The sequence below is a fragment of the Cyanistes caeruleus genome, chromosome 29, assembly GCF_971803275.1.
Source record: "Cyanistes caeruleus chromosome 29, bCyaCae1.hap1.1, whole genome shotgun sequence".
Lineage (NCBI taxonomy): Eukaryota > Metazoa > Chordata > Aves > Passeriformes > Paridae > Cyanistes > Cyanistes caeruleus.
Window position 1 is genome coordinate 1721945 of NC_141729.1, and position 13969 is coordinate 1735913.

The window sequence follows — 13969 nt, forward strand, 5'->3', positions numbered from 1 at the left end:
AAAAATGTAGTGGTTAAAATGCTCCTAATGTATTGAATAGTACTATATTAATATATCGAATGTTAATATGTTAATACCATGTATATGGATATAAAACAAATATTAAATATTCCCTAAGACATAAAAGTTATTTCTCATATATATATATTTCTATATTTAAACATACAATTTTAAAAGCAGTTAACAGGTAGGGAAGGGATGGGAGAGCTTCTTTGACTGATGTTAAAGAATAATTTTTTTGGTCTGGAAGGGGACGCGATTTTTTTTGGTGCTCTGATGGATGATGCAGAACACTCCACCGCAGTGGAGCCCTTAAAGATGGTCCTGAGGAAAACAAAAGCTGCTTGAATTGCCTCTCTGGGCCACCTCCCCCTTGGCACTGTAGCCCAAAGACTGATCCAGGCTTTCCCAAATTTCCCATCCCCGTCATGGCCTCCATGGAAGCACCAGAACCTTCCCTGTCCTTTCAAATCTGCTTTTTTCTGCCAGAGAAACTGAGGCAGGGACACGTGGCAATGCCCTGGGAGAAGCCATCCTGCTCCCCAAACCCATCCGTGCCCCGGAGGTGCCTGTTACCTGCGAGAGGATCTTTATTTGATATTTAATTGGTGGTTTTTCACATGCATATTTATACACCTGGGAGCCAGGGAAGAGCTCCCCTTGGAAAACCAGTCCAGCGGGGACTCCCCTCCCTGAGGAAACACCTCCTGCTTCCCACCCGCACCGTGGACCGAGGTTTCTGCTGGAAAAAACCCAGTGTGTGGGGCCTGGAGCATCCTGAAATGAGGAATTCCCGCTCGCTGGTGCCGCAGAATGCAGGATAGGGTGGGCACGCCATGACTGGAAGGACACACGGGCAGGGCTGGGGGTCACAGTGTGTTTATTGGGGGGTGTTTGGTGGGCACGGACGCTCCGGGCACGCTGGGTCCTGCCTGGCAGCGGGGCCGTGGGCACGGGGAGCTGCTGGACATGCACGGAGAGGGGCAGGAGCTTCTGGCCTGGAGCATTGTGCTGTCCTCGGGGCATCACATCAGCATCCACCTCGGAGCATCCATTGTCCTCGGAGCTTCCATCATCATCCTCAGCATCCCATCTGCATCCACCTCAGAGCATCCTGGAGCATCCTGGAGCATCCCATCATCCTTGGGGCATTCATCATCATCCTCAGCATCCCATCTGCATCCACCTCAGAGCATCCTGGAGCATCCCATCATCCTTGGGACATCCATCATCATCCTCAGCATCCCATCTGCATCCTCCTCGGGGCATCCTGGAGCATCCCATCGTCCTCGGAGCATCCATCATCATCATCCTCAGCATCCCATCTGCATCCGCCTCGGAGCATCCTGGAGCATCCTGGAGCATCCCATCATCCTTGGGGCATCCATCATCATCCTCAGCATCCCATCTGCATCCACCTCAGAGCATCCTGGAGCATCCCATCATCCTTGGGGCATCCCACCCCACCCACCTTGGCCATCCCATCCACTTTGGAGCATCCCAAAGTCCCTCAGGGTCCTGGGAACCCCCCATCCCTCCTGCCACATCCCTGCCTGCCGTCCCCCCTCCTTTCCTGCCACCAGCTCCCAGCCCATGGCTTGAGCAGACAAAGACCCCCCCCCCACCCATCCCCACCCCCCCTCCCTGCGTGCCACAGGGTGAAACCAGGAGCACCATGGGGAAACTGAGGCACCGTGAGGCTGGGTAAAGGTGGAGGGCTGGGACAGGGAGTGCCCAGGGAGGAAGCAAGGGGTGGTGGGCACATGCATGTCCGGCGGCTCTCCGGCTACAGGCTGAGGTCCACCACCACGTGCCGGTACACCAGCGTGTTGGCCTTGAAGCTGGGCGCCAGCAGCAGCTGCACGTCAGCCGCCGGCACCGCCCGGAACGCCCGCGGCGCCTGCACCGACAGCTCCTGGAACTTGGCGAACTTCTGCTTCTCTTCTTCCCACAGGTACACGTGGGTGAAGGAGAAGTCGCTGCCCAGCGCCAGGTACTGCCGCTGCCCCACGGCGAAGGGCTGCATCACCATGGAGCCGCGGGACGGCAGCGTCTGCACCTCCACAAAGCGCTGCCCTTCCCAGCGCACCACCTTGGAGTCGCCGATGTAGCGGCTGAGGCAGAGGAACTGGTCCCGTTTGGCCCTGAAGTGCTTGACCATCTGCACGTCCAGCATCTCGCCCACCTCACCCTGAGGCACGAACTGCTTCTGCGCCCGGCTCCACTGGTAGATGACGGGGGCCTGGGAGCTGCTGGAGATGATCAGCCGGGGTTTCCCGTCGTTCTCCACGTATTCCACGTCGGTGTCACGGTGCCAGGCGTGGAGGGCTTGGTGGGAGTAAAAGCCGTTCTGGTTGAGGCGGTAGAGGCTGGTGGAGCCCGCCTTGGAGCTGTCGGCGATGACGAAGTACCAGTCGCCCTCGATCTGGAAGGCCTCGATGTCGTTGGGCTTGCGGATCTTCTGGCTGTCGATGTCCTGGATCTTGATGAACTTGTCCACGGCCGTGTCCCAGCGGTAGATGTAGGAGCCACCGAAGAGCTGCGCCACCACCACGTAGAGCTGCTCCTGCGCCACGATGGGCTTGCAGTGCACCGCCGAGTGAGCTGGCGACAAAACCGCGTCACGCCGGGGCTGTGCCTGCCCCGGGTCACCCCAAACGGGCTGCCCGCCCAGGAGGGGACTCCAAACCCAATTCCTCACCAGGGATGCGGTCGAAGTCACGGAGTTTGCGCTCCACGTAGTCCCACTTGAGGATGGAGCAGCTGCTGGCGCTTGGCTGTGCCAGGGCCACGTACAGGTCACTGGCGTAGGTGAAGGGCTCGGCCGACACCGCCTGGAAGGGCAGGACCTGGTGCATCACGAAATCTGGAGCAGGGAGCGGCGGCAGTGAGGGTGTGAACACCCAGGAGGGAGGTGATGTGTGACAGGTGACTGTGGCGCCTTACCCGTGGTGATGCACTGGAAGTCACCGAGCGCCAGGTCCCGGATCCGCTGTCCCTCGAACTGCCCGGGGCTGCTGCAGAACACGGCGGGGACCGTGGTGTTGGTGTTCTCCAGCCACTCCACCAGCCACTTGATCTTGCAGTCACAGGCCAGCGTGTTGCCACGGAGGTCCCTGCCAGGGATGGCACCGGGTCACCCCCAGCACCCACTGGGATGTCACCCTGTCCCCAGCTCAGTGTCCTGGGGGCCCCTGCCAGCACCGGGTCACCCCCAGCACACAGCACGCTGCCCCAGCCCCTGGGATGTCACCCTGTCCCCAGCCCGGTGTCCCCGGGAGTCCCCGATGCTGTGGCAGTCTCACAGGTCACTCAGGATGTCCAGCGGCTTGAAGAGGTCCCGTGGCAGCGTCTGCAGGTTGTTGTTGGCCAAGGACCTGGGGGACAAGAAGGGTTGTGGAGGTGACATGTCCCTGATGGTGACAAAGGGACAGGGCCACCCCCGCAGTGTCCCCCAGGTGCTCACAGGTGCGTCAGGGACTTGAGGCCGCGGAAAGTGGCCTTTGAAAGCGCCTGGATGTCGTTGTTCTCAATGAACCTGGAATGGGAGCAGATGGTGACAGGGCCACCCCAAGGATCCCCCTGCCCTCCCTGTTCCCGTGTCCCCGTGTCACTCACAGGTACTGCAGGTGAGAGAGCCCGGCAAAGGCGTTGTCCCCGATCAGCGTGAACTTGTTGGAGTTGAGGAGGCTGCAGAGAGAGAGGGGGGAGGCGTCAGAGCTGGGCTGGGGGCAACGAGGGGAGCTCCGGGGGCATGGGACACCTACAGGAACTGCAGGGACGGGATGTGAGCGAAAGCTGCCTCGCGGATCTCCGTGAAGGCCGCGTTCACCATCGTCCTGCGGGAGAGACGGAGCTTCAGCTGAGGGGATGGCAGCACTGCCACCCCCGTGTCCCCCAGCACCGGCTCTGGGTCACCGGCTGGGGTCTGTCCTCTGCCACTGCCACCCCCGTGTCCCCCAGCACCGGCTCTGGGTCACCGGCTGGGGTCTGTCCTCTGCCACTGCCACCCCCGTGTCCCCCAGCACCGGCTCTGGGTCACCGGCTGGGGTCTGTCCTCTGCCACTGCCACCCCCGTGTCCCCCAGCACCGGCTCTGGGTCACCGGCTGGGGTCTGTCCTCTGCCGGGGGAACCCACGAGGGGTCCACAGGGACCCTGGCAGCCCCTGCCCCATGTGGGGACACGGAGGGGACGAGGTGCAGGGGGCTGGCACCCACCGCAGGCTGCCCACGGCCTGCTGCAGCCCCTGGCCCTGGGCCATGTGCACATACACACGGGTGTAACTTACACACAGGTGTAAACACACACTAATGTGTGTAAACACATACACACAGGTGTAACCACACACTAACAGGTGTGTAAGCACATACACATGGGTGTAACTTACGGGTGTAACACACGCAGAACGGGTGTGTAAGCACATAGACACAGGTGTAACTTACACACGGGTGTAAACACACACTAACGGTTGTGTAAGCACATACTAACAGGTGTAACACATACAGGTGTAACACACAGAAGAGTTGTGTAAGCACACACACACAGGTGTAACAGAACAGTTGTGTAAGCACATACAAACAGGTGTAACACACACAGAACAGTTGTGTAAGCATATACAAACAGGTGTAACACACACAGAACGGGTGTGTAAGCACATACAAACAGGTGTAACACACACAGAACGGGTGTGTAAGCACATACACAGGTGTAACACACACAGAACAGTTGTGTAAGCACATACAAACAGGTGTAACACACAGAAGAGTTGTGTAAGCACATACAAACAGGTGTAACACACACAGAACGGGTGTGTAAGCACATACACACAGGTGTAACACACACAGAACGGGTGTGTAAGCACATACACACAGGTGTAACACACACAGAACGGGTGTGTAAGCACATACAAACAGGTGTAAACACCCACATCTGCCACACGCCCCTGTGCCAGGCTCCGGGGAGCAGCTGTGTCCCCAGGGACCCTCCATCAGGGCCACCCCTCCAAGTTGTGTCCCCCTGGGGCTGTGATCCCCAAGGTCACAGCCGTGTCCCCTGGGGGTTCTGGTCCCCAAGGTCACAGCCGTGTCCCCTGGGGGTTCTGGTCCCCAAGGTCGCAGCGGGGACAGGCTGCAGCCCTGCTCTGCCTGGCACTGATGGATGGCTGCGTGTGCCAGCGCCGCAGAACACACACACACAGGTCCTGGGCTGTCTGCAGCCTCCTCCTCGCCCCAGAGCCCCCCACACTGACCGAACCCCGCCCTGCCACGTGTTTGTCCCCCTGTGCAGCACAGCCGGGGTGTCCCTGCCCCTCCAGGACAGCCAGCAGCCCCTGCCAGCCCCGCACTCCTGGGATGTGACGCTGTCCCCATCCCTGTCCCCACCCCCGGTACTCACAGCGAGATGACCTCCGGGGGAAGGTTCTTGGGCACAGCCTTGGAGTCCACGCAAAAAGCCGTGTCCCGGGTGCAGGAGCAGGTCGGGGGGCAAGGGGGAGGCCGGGGGGGCCGCCGCCCCTCCGCCGGCAGCCAGAGCCAGGCCACGGCGAAGAGGAGGAGGAGGAGGCGAGCAGGGAGCTGGTCCCTCAGCATCCTCCTCCCTCGCCGCAGCTCCATCGCGCCCTGGCCTTATCCCCGTTTGATCCCGGGAGCTGCTCCCAGCGCCGCTGTGCCCGGGAGCTGTGGAAAAGCCTTTTTTAAATTTCTTTCTCCCTGGGGATCTCAGTGTGGAGGAGAAGCGGCGGAGGCTGCGGGCGCCTGACCCGCGGCTCTGCAGCACAGCATGCCCGGTGCTGCGGGAGGGAGGGACGGAGGGAGGGAGGGAGGGAGGGAAGGAGGGATGCGGCTGAGTGACAGCGCCAGCATCCCCGTGCACGCGTGTCCGTGCGCGCGTGTCCCCGGCAGCGAGCACACCCGGGCTTCCACTCCGCTTCCACCGGCGGCTCTCGGGGTGCGCAGAACTGGGGGTACAGGGCAGGGGTGACACCCCCGCAGTGCCTCCCCCGCCTCGGCGCTGCAGCGCTGCCCGCGCCCGCCGTGGCTGCAGCACTCCGGGCACCCATCCACGCCACCCTGGGCACCCATCCACGCCACCCCGGGCACCCGTCCGTCCCAGGCACCCATCTCTCCCATGCCATCTGCGCCGTCCCTGGCACGGAGCCCCCGGGAACAATGAGTGCAGCCAGCTCCTTCCTCGCCCCGGGGGGGGCACGCACAGCTGCCCGTGCAGAACCAGGGGTGCAGCCCCCCCGCCCCGGGAACGTGCTGGGGGTGCTGGGGCCCCTCCTGCCACAGCCCGGGGCTGGGTGTGGAGGGCGGGCACTGCCCACTGTTTGCCTTGGCACCCCCACCGCTGCCGGACAAATGCCAGGGAAGGGCCCTAGGAGGTTTTGTGTCCCCTCCCTGGCTCTTCTCGGGGCTCAGCAAACAGCACAAGTGGCACTTCGGCAGCTGGAGTGGGCCCAGCCTTCCCCGGCCACCCGCGATCCTATAAATGCCCCCGGCTGCGGGCTGGCAAAGGGACGGGAGCACACGGAGAGATGGACGACAGCTCCAAAGAGGCGCTGATGGAGGAGGCACCTCCGGTAAGGAGCACCCACCACCCATCCTGGGCGTGGGGCTGAGCCCCGCTGCCACCCCCGGCGGCTCAGCCGGGTGTCCCCCTGTGTCCCCAACAGAGGTACACGGAGTCCCCGCGCCTGCCCTGCATCCCCCACGAGCTCAGGAGCCTCCTGCTGGTGGTGGCCCTCGTGGTGGTGGCCCTCGTGGTGGTCAACATCACCTTCCTCCTGCTGGGGCTGCACCTCAGCGAGTCACACGCCGAGACGGTGAGGGCAGGAGGGGACCGCGGTGCCAGCGGCTCCGGGAGCACGGCAGCTCTGTAGGGACGGAGCTCGGCTCCCGCGGAGCTCCCTGAGCCTTCTCCCCCATGGCAGGTGTTGAGAATGACCATCCACGGGCTGGATGGCGAGGGGACCCCCCAGCAGCTCGCCATGAGCAAGAAGGAAAGGACCGGGACGTTCGCCGTGCGGGACGGGCTCAACGCCTCGGCCACGGTGGTGTTCGAGTACAGCAAGGTGCGAGGGGACCTGGGGACGGGCGCGATGGGGACAGGACGGTGCTGAGCTGAGCCGGCTCTGTCTGCAAACAGCTGCTGGTCGGCTACAGGTCCTGGCGTCACCGCGCCTGCTACATCACCCGCGTGGACAAGGACAACTTCCCGGGGCTGGACGCGGTCACCGAGAGCTTCCAGCGCCGGCAGGTGAGTGGCGACCACCCCGCTGGGACGGGGGTGCAGCCGCTCCGGGCTCAGCGCAGCCCAAGCCCTGCATCCTGGGAAATGTGGGGCGGGGGGTGGTCCCCTGTGGAGGGGACGCTGCGGCTGCCGAGGGTGGCGGCCCCTGCTCCGTTCTCTGTCCCGCAGGATGAGGGCGTTGGGGACAAGGCCGCGCCCCTGGCTGACCGCTCCATCCTGGGCACCACCATCAACATCCTCTGCAGCACCGTCCCCGTGTTCTGGCTGTAGGAGCCTCCCAGTGGGATGGGACATGGGGGTGTCACTGTCCCCCACGCTGCCTTCCAGGCGGGATGCCCGGGAATCTCTCTCCTCCACCTCGTCCCCATCCCGGGGGCAGTCACCCCGCCACAGGGTGCTCCGTCCACTGTCGCTTGGCACCGCGGCTTTCCCACTGCTCTCGCCATAAAAAACAAAGTGGGATTTGCTCTGGGATTTGCTTCTATCTACAAAGTAAAGCCTGTGCCCCCGGCTCCAAGTGGTGTTCTTGCCTTTCCTGGGTGCTGGGGACAGGGACACGGTGTCCCAGGGGTGTCCCTTTGTGGGGTGCAGGGTGGGGAGAGGAATCCCTCATGTTGGGGTGAGAGGAGTTCAGGAGGGATCAAAGACGGGGCGCAGCAGCACAATTGCACACCATGCTCCCATTGTCCCCACCTGTGACCCCCATTGTCCCCATCTGTGCCCTCCATTGTCCCCATCTGTGCCCTCCCACTATCCCCACCTGTGACCCCCATTGTCCCCATCTGTGCCCCCCCAGTTTGGAGGATGGAGGGTGAGGAGCAACCTCTGCACTTCCAGACCTTCAGGAGAGTTCCCGGGCAGATGGGGACAGAGGGACTGTGACGTCCCCAGTGGGAACCAAGCCCTGGGTTATCCACGGACACCACAATCCCCTTGCTCCAGCTCCCCCCATCCCCATCCTCTCCCTTTTCCCATCCATTCCAGCTTCTCTTGCCCCACATCAGCTCTGGGTCCACTTCCAAGTGCTGCACCGAAAATCAGGGAAGCAGCGTGCCTGGGAGGAGAAAAAGAGACTCCTGGAAGTTGATTTGATCTTTCCAGAGCTACAAACTCCATGCTGTCCCCAAAATCACTGTCGTGGGTGGGAGGGAAGGGGGGGTCACAGCTCCAAGGGGTGACACTTTTCTGGGAATAGGAGGGACATGGCACGTTCCCATGTGCCAACTTGGAGCCAGTGGCTCTGCTTCCCAAAAAACCCTCGACCGTGATAAGGAGCTGGGTCAAGAAGGTGCCATGGGCCAGGAAAGGTGCTAAGGGCTCCCACAGTGACTGGGAACAGTCAGGAGCCACTCGAGGGACTCTTGTGGCCCTTGACACCCTGGGAAAACAGGCGGCATTCAACTCCCCAACACCTGCCTGTGGGTTTTGGGGGCCTCAGGTATGCCCAGGGGGTCCCAGTTGCAGAAGGGGCTTGTGGATGGGCAAAAACAAGGTCCAGCAGTGTGCCCCTGTCACCTGAGGGGGACAGGTCAGAGCTGGGACCCCCTCACCCCAAAAAAATCCACACTGTGGACACCTCTGCCAGCCCCAAAAGCCACCAGCAGTGGTGTCCGAGCGGCCTCGGGACCCAGAATGAGGGTCAGGGACATTTCCTCACCCCGTTCCCACCCCATCCCTGCAGATTACAGGAAATCTTGAATGTCCTGTTTGTTCCTTGCCACATCAAGCAGCTCCAGGTGCCCGAGCTGGCGAAGGGACATGGGCCAGGTCTCACCACGGCCGGATGCTCCACCCTGGAGGGTTTGCTTTGGCCCTGCCACCTCGCTCCTGGGCAGCAGAGAAGTCCCCAAGCCTGGGGACAAGGGTCCTTGACCCAGTGCCCTCGGAGCTCCTCGAGCAGCAGGTTCCCAGGGGGATCCAGCTGGGAGTGGGCGCTCAGCAAACACGGGTGGAGTGGGTCACATGCCAGAGCCCGACTGCACCCTGGGGCCACCAAACCTTCACAGGGGCCGCTCCTGTCCCCACCCCAGTGCCCCAGTATAAAACTCCCAGTCCCGGTGGCCAGGCTGGGCTGGGAATGGGAGGAGGAGGAGGAGGAGGCAGCAGCAGCAGCCATGGAGAGCAGCATGAAGCAGGTGATGCTTGAAGAGGAGGTGAGTCTCTGTCACACCGGGGTGTCCCTGCGGCCAGCTCAGCACAGGGCTTTGCCCAGTTTACTCCAGCGAGGCACCAGCTCCCGGGATGGGGGTTTGGGCCATGGGATGCTGCATTCCCAGTGCCTGGGGGAAGAGGGATGCCGGGGGGTGGCAGGATGACACCCCCAACCCCTCCTGCATCCCGCAGCTCCCACCTCCACCCCTCTGACCACATCTCCCCCCGCTTTCCCGCACCCCCAGGACTCGGGGAATGGCTGCTGCTGCCCAGGCTGCTGCTTGCCCTGCGCCACGTGCTGCGCCAAATGCTGCACCAAATGCAGCTGGTGCTGCGCCAAATGCTGCTGCCTGCCCAAGTGCTGCCAGTGTCCCAAGTGTCCCAAGTGTCCCGGCTGTGCCGGCTGCGCCAGCTGCGCCAGCTGCTCCGGCTGCCTCAAGAAGTCCCTGTGCTTCGTCCCTCGGCTGCTCTGTTCCCTGCCCCGCAAGCTCCTGAGCTGCGGCTGCGGCCGCCTGCGCTGCCTGCTCATCGCGGTGGTCGTGGTGGTCCTGCTGGTGCTCATCATCGCCGGCGCCCTGCTGATGCGGCTGAGCATTGACCAGCGCCACGCCGACACCGTGAGTGGGGACCCCCGGTGCCGGCAGAAGGGACCCCCCGATGCCCGGGGGAAGGGGCTGTCGGAGCCTCTGAGATCCCCCCTCGTCCTCCCCCAGGTCCTGCGGAGCGGGGTGTGGACTGGGCCAGCCTGGGAAGAGGACGCGGCCACTTTCTACCTGGACAGCGGGGACGGGAAGGCGGCCACTGTCATCTATGATTACAGGAATGTGAGTGGGGGTCTCTGGGGAACACGGGGAGGGGGAGATGGGATGGAGCTGACCCGGGTTTGGCTTCCGACAGCTGCTGGTGAGCTACAGACCCCGGCTGCAGCACGCCTGCTTTGTGACCCGCGTGGACAAGGACAACATCCCGGGGCTGGACACCGTGGTCGAGACCTTCCAGCGCCGGCAGGTGAGGACCCGGCTGGGGCAGGGGGCACGTGGGGGGCTCAGAGTCCCCCGCGATGAGCGATGATGATGATAATGATGAAGAATGTCCCTGTCCAGGCTGAGGACAAGATCTCCATGCCCCTGGCTGACCGCTCCCTCCTGGGCACCACAGCGAGCATCCTCTGCAGCCTCCTCCCTGTTTACTGGGCTTAGAGCCCGCGGGGTGGGCAGGGGGGCTGCGGGACCCCCGCCCACCCGGCAGCACCCTCACAGCACCAGCTTTGCCTTGCAGCATCCCCAACAGCCCCGCTGGGAGCGTCGGCGACTTCTCCGCGGCCGCCCCCGCGCCGCCCACCCCGATTTTGGGGTGCGGGGGGCTCGGAGGGGTCAGGGGGACGGCGCTGGAGGGGCCGCAGGCGCGGGGCCGGGGGCGGGGCGGGGGTGTCTGCGCTGCGCCGGGGGACAGCTGGTTTGTCACTTAAGTCTTCTCAGCTTCGCCAAAACCCAAGTGCAAAAATGAGCTTAAAAAAACATGACATTTAAAGAAAACACAATTCTCCGTTCCAGTTCCTCGCTCCCGCCAGCTCCCGCCTTCCCCCTGCCTAAAAAATGCCTTGAAGGGCTCCGAGCTTGAATTTTGGGGGAATTTCTGTTGCAGCCACAGCCTGGGGGCTCACGGGAGAGCCTCCCCCGAGCGTGGCTGCCTGACCTGAGCTGCCCCGTCCTGCTGCCAGAGCCAGGCTGGCCTGAAAAATGGGTCTGTCCTCTGCCAGGCTGGAATAAAGGAGAAGGGCAGGAATCAGGTCTGGGAGCTATTCCTGGAGCCGGGCTGTGCCGAAAGCAGCCACGGCCACCAGCCGCTGCCCGAGGACAGGGATCGTTAGCACTGGGATGATTTAGGACAGGGATGCTGCTGGGATCAGGAGTTATCAGGATCGGGCATTGCAAGAACTGGGAGTTATTAGGATTTTTGGGATGAAGGAGCTGCAGCTGGGTTCGGGCTTTATTAAGCTCAGGTGTTATTAGGAGAGGAATGCTGGTAGTATTAGGATCAGGAATTACTAGGATCAGGATGTTGGTGTTATTAGGGTCAGGGGGTGTTAGGACTGGGATACTGGTGTTACTGGGATCAGACTTTATTAGGCCTGAGATGCTGGCACTATATGGATCAGGTGTTACAAGGAGCAGGATTTTAGTAGGATCAGGCTTTATTAGGATGGGATTCTGGCATTATTAGGACCAGGAGTTATCAGGACCAGGACATTGGCCTGGAGCTGACAGGAGGAACATGGAGCAGCCCATCCAATCCCCCAGGAATGGGAGCCCACCAGCACCACAGCAGCATCATGCCAGCCCCAAAATGGGGACCACCAGCCCCTACACCTGGATCCAGCCCCTTTCCCCACTCCTGGCACCAGGGAAGCTGCTCCTGCCGGGAGATCGCAGCTGCAGCTGGCCGGGATGTGGGACATCCATCCAAGACTTCCTGCAGCTCTGGGGTGTCCACTCCCAAACCCTCCCTGACCCCCAGACCCCCTCAGCCTCCTCCTGAAGGCCAGAGCAGATGGGGGAGGCGACAGAAAGTTGGCAGAACCCCCAGGTCCTTGTGCAACAATTCCAGTATCCCGATTTCCAGAGGTTTGCGGCACAGTGGGGACCTCGGGGGTCCTGGCAGGGGAAATCAGAGTAAAACCCCCCAGTTAGTGCTGGGATTGGGGGATCCCATCCCCAGGAAGGTGCTGGGATTGGGGGATCCCATCCCTGGGAAGGTGCTGCGATTGGGGGATCCCATCCCTGGGAAGGTGCTGGGAGTGGGGGATCCCATCCCTGGGAAGGTGCTGGGAGTGGGGGATCCCATCCCCGGGAAGGGGAGGTGCTGGAGTTGGGGGATCCCACCCCTGGGAAGGGGAGGTGCCACCCTCCAGCCACCCTGGCTGGTGCCACTGTGGCCACAGGGGACAATCCAGTGCCAGTCACTCACTGCACAGGGGTCTCCAAGGGGCCACTGGTCCCGGTTCCATGGGGGAAAAGATCTTGGGAACACCCTGGGCTGCTCTTTGCTGTGGAGGTTTTGGGGATGGAAACCATGGAGAGCTGAGGATGGGATCCAGGAACGCTCCTGGCAGCTCCCAGTGTCCCCCAGCCTCACGGCTGTGCCGGTGCCAGGCCTCAGCATTGCCCACCTGCTGCTCCAGGATGCCAAGGAAGCCCTGCAGGGCGGGCAGGCCAAGGTGGGAGCACTGGAATCCGTGTGGGTGGCATCCACCCAGGGCTCCTGGGATAAGGACATTCCCAAACTGATGTTCAGGCTGGGTGGGATGCTCAGCTCCTCTTCCAGGTTGCAATGCTGGTGGCCGGTGACCTCCAGGGCCACCAGCACGGCTGAGAGGGAGCTGGATCCCGGGAGCCGAGCCCGGCGTGGGAAAGCCAGGCTGGGAAAAGCCTCCTCGGAGAGCCTCGGCTCCCCGGAGCGCTCCGTGAGAAAGGGGCGATCTCAGGGTGGAAACCAACGGCTGGATCCTGAGATCATGGATTTACATCATCCAGGGACTCAGCCCGCAAACATCCTCCCAGGATGAAAACAAAAAGTATTCCAGAGCCTGGCTTGTTTGTTTTCTTGGGAGACTGGCTCGGGGCTGGAGTTGATTCCAGAGGTTGCTCCCCAAATTCCCATCCCTGGGATGTGACGTGAGGGCCGGGGGCAGAGCGGGGATGCAGAGTCAGCCCCGTTTTCCGGGGTTTATTTATCTGCTTTGAGGAGGAAAGTTTTACTGGATGTGGGTTTTGCAATAAGGGAGAAGGAGGAAAACATCCTGGGATGATTCTGATGGGGGAGGAAAACAACGGCAGAGATAACGGGTGAAGGAGACTCCGTCACTCCTGGTGGGAACGAGCCAGGCCCTGGATGCAGGGGATCCCCAAAAGTGAAGGGAAAGAGGATTTGGGGGAGGGAGCAGAGCCTGGATGCCGGTGTCACCTAGTGTGTCCCTGTGCAGCTCATCGGACACAGGGAACACTTAAAACACTTAAAATGTTAAAAAATGAAGTTACCACAAGCTCTGGGAGCGCTGTGAGAGGATGGGGATGAGTTTGTAGGAGCGGCATGGGATGAGCCAGATCCTCTCAGCCCCATTCCCACTGCAGCATTCCCAGGCTGGAATGTCCCAGGCAGGGACACTGCGAGGGGACGGGGCTGCGTCTGCGCCTCGGCATCCTCGGACACCCTCGGATCGCCCTGGGGGGCTCACCCTGCTCCCCACTGGGGGGCTGACCCAGCTCATCCCCATCCCGGGCTGCTCACCCACCCTCCCCAAGGTGCTCATCCTGCTCCTGGGGTGCTCGTCCCACTTTTGGGGTCCTCATCCTGCTCCTGGGGTGCTTTCTCAGCTTTTGGGGTGCACATCCTGCTCCTGGGGTGCTCGTCCCACTTTTGGGGTCCTCATCCTGCTCCTGGGGTGCTCGTCCCACTTTTGGGGTCCTCATCCTGCTCCTGGGGTGCTCGTCCCACTTTTGGGGTGCTTATCCTGATCCCAAGGTGCTCACCCACCCTCCCCGAGGTGCCCATCCCACTTTTGGGGTG

At 62.1% G+C, this 13969-nt stretch overlaps 3 protein-coding genes across 4 annotated transcripts; 2 read left to right on the top strand and 1 right to left on the bottom strand.

Annotated features, from left to right (window-relative positions):
• Nucleotides 1-127: 127 nt before the first annotated feature.
• LGI3 (leucine rich repeat LGI family member 3) lies at nt 128-5815 on the bottom strand. Of its 2 annotated transcripts, XR_015279710.1 has the most exons (9): nt 5396-5815; nt 3768-3839; nt 3619-3690; nt 3467-3538; nt 3306-3377; nt 2947-3116; nt 2702-2866; nt 1187-2604; nt 128-1114 (listed from the first exon to the last, which is right to left on the bottom strand). XR_015279710.1 is itself a non-coding variant. In XM_086865172.1 (8 exons), exons 1-8 carry the CDS (start codon nt 5611-5613, stop codon nt 1787-1789), a joined length of 1659 nt encoding a protein of 552 aa, XP_086721298.1. In that variant the 5' UTR covers nt 5614-5815; the 3' UTR covers nt 128-1786. The 2 variants fall into 2 exon arrangements, 1 of the variants encoding a protein (XP_086721298.1); XM_086865172.1 differs by having other exon boundaries at nt 128-2604.
• Nucleotides 5816-6364: 549 nt separating this feature from the next.
• SFTPC (surfactant protein C) lies at nt 6365-7764 on the top strand. The gene is made up of 5 exons (XM_086865174.1): nt 6365-6581; nt 6675-6824; nt 6933-7073; nt 7148-7258; nt 7421-7764. The coding sequence occupies exons 1-5, from the start codon at nt 6537-6539 to the stop codon at nt 7520-7522; spliced, it is 549 nt and encodes a 182-aa protein (XP_086721300.1). The 5' UTR covers nt 6365-6536; the 3' UTR covers nt 7523-7764.
• A 1537-nt stretch (nt 7765-9301) lies between these two features.
• Nucleotides 9302-10938, top strand: LOC111938826 (surfactant protein C). The gene is made up of 5 exons (XM_023940745.2): nt 9302-9405; nt 9649-10020; nt 10117-10227; nt 10301-10411; nt 10507-10938. Exons 1-5 carry the CDS (start codon nt 9367-9369, stop codon nt 10600-10602), a joined length of 729 nt encoding a protein of 242 aa, XP_023796513.2. The 5' UTR covers nt 9302-9366; the 3' UTR covers nt 10603-10938.
• Nucleotides 10939-13969: the final 3031 nt, after the last annotated feature.

What these genes read in the sequence shown, in the direction of transcription:
- LGI3 (XM_086865172.1), bottom strand. Translation starts at nt 5,613, where the DNA reads ATGGAGCTGCGGCGAGGGAGGAGGATGCTGAGGGACCAGCTCCCTGCT. An exon ending in CTGGACATCCTGAGTGACCT is followed by an intron (nt 3,117 to 3,305) that starts GTGAGACTGCCA and finishes CATCCCTGGCAG; the next exon opens with GGACCTCCGTGGCAACACGC. An exon ending in TGACTTCGACCGCATCCCTG is followed by an intron (nt 2,605 to 2,701) that starts GTGAGGAATTGG and finishes TTTTGTCGCCAG; the next exon opens with CTCACTCGGCGGTGCACTGC.
- SFTPC (XM_086865174.1), top strand. Translation starts at nt 6,537, where the DNA reads ATGGACGACAGCTCCAAAGAGGCGCTGATGGAGGAGGCACCTCCG. An exon ending in TGATGGAGGAGGCACCTCCG is followed by an intron (nt 6,582 to 6,674) that starts GTAAGGAGCACC and finishes TGTCCCCAACAG; the next exon opens with AGGTACACGGAGTCCCCGCG. An exon ending in TGGTGTTCGAGTACAGCAAG is followed by an intron (nt 7,074 to 7,147) that starts GTGCGAGGGGAC and finishes GTCTGCAAACAG; the next exon opens with CTGCTGGTCGGCTACAGGTC.
- LOC111938826 (XM_023940745.2), top strand. Translation starts at nt 9,367, where the DNA reads ATGGAGAGCAGCATGAAGCAGGTGATGCTTGAAGAGGAG. An exon ending in ACCAGCGCCACGCCGACACC is followed by an intron (nt 10,021 to 10,116) that starts GTGAGTGGGGAC and finishes GTCCTCCCCCAG; the next exon opens with GTCCTGCGGAGCGGGGTGTG. An exon ending in AGACCTTCCAGCGCCGGCAG is followed by an intron (nt 10,412 to 10,506) that starts GTGAGGACCCGG and finishes GTCCCTGTCCAG; the next exon opens with GCTGAGGACAAGATCTCCAT.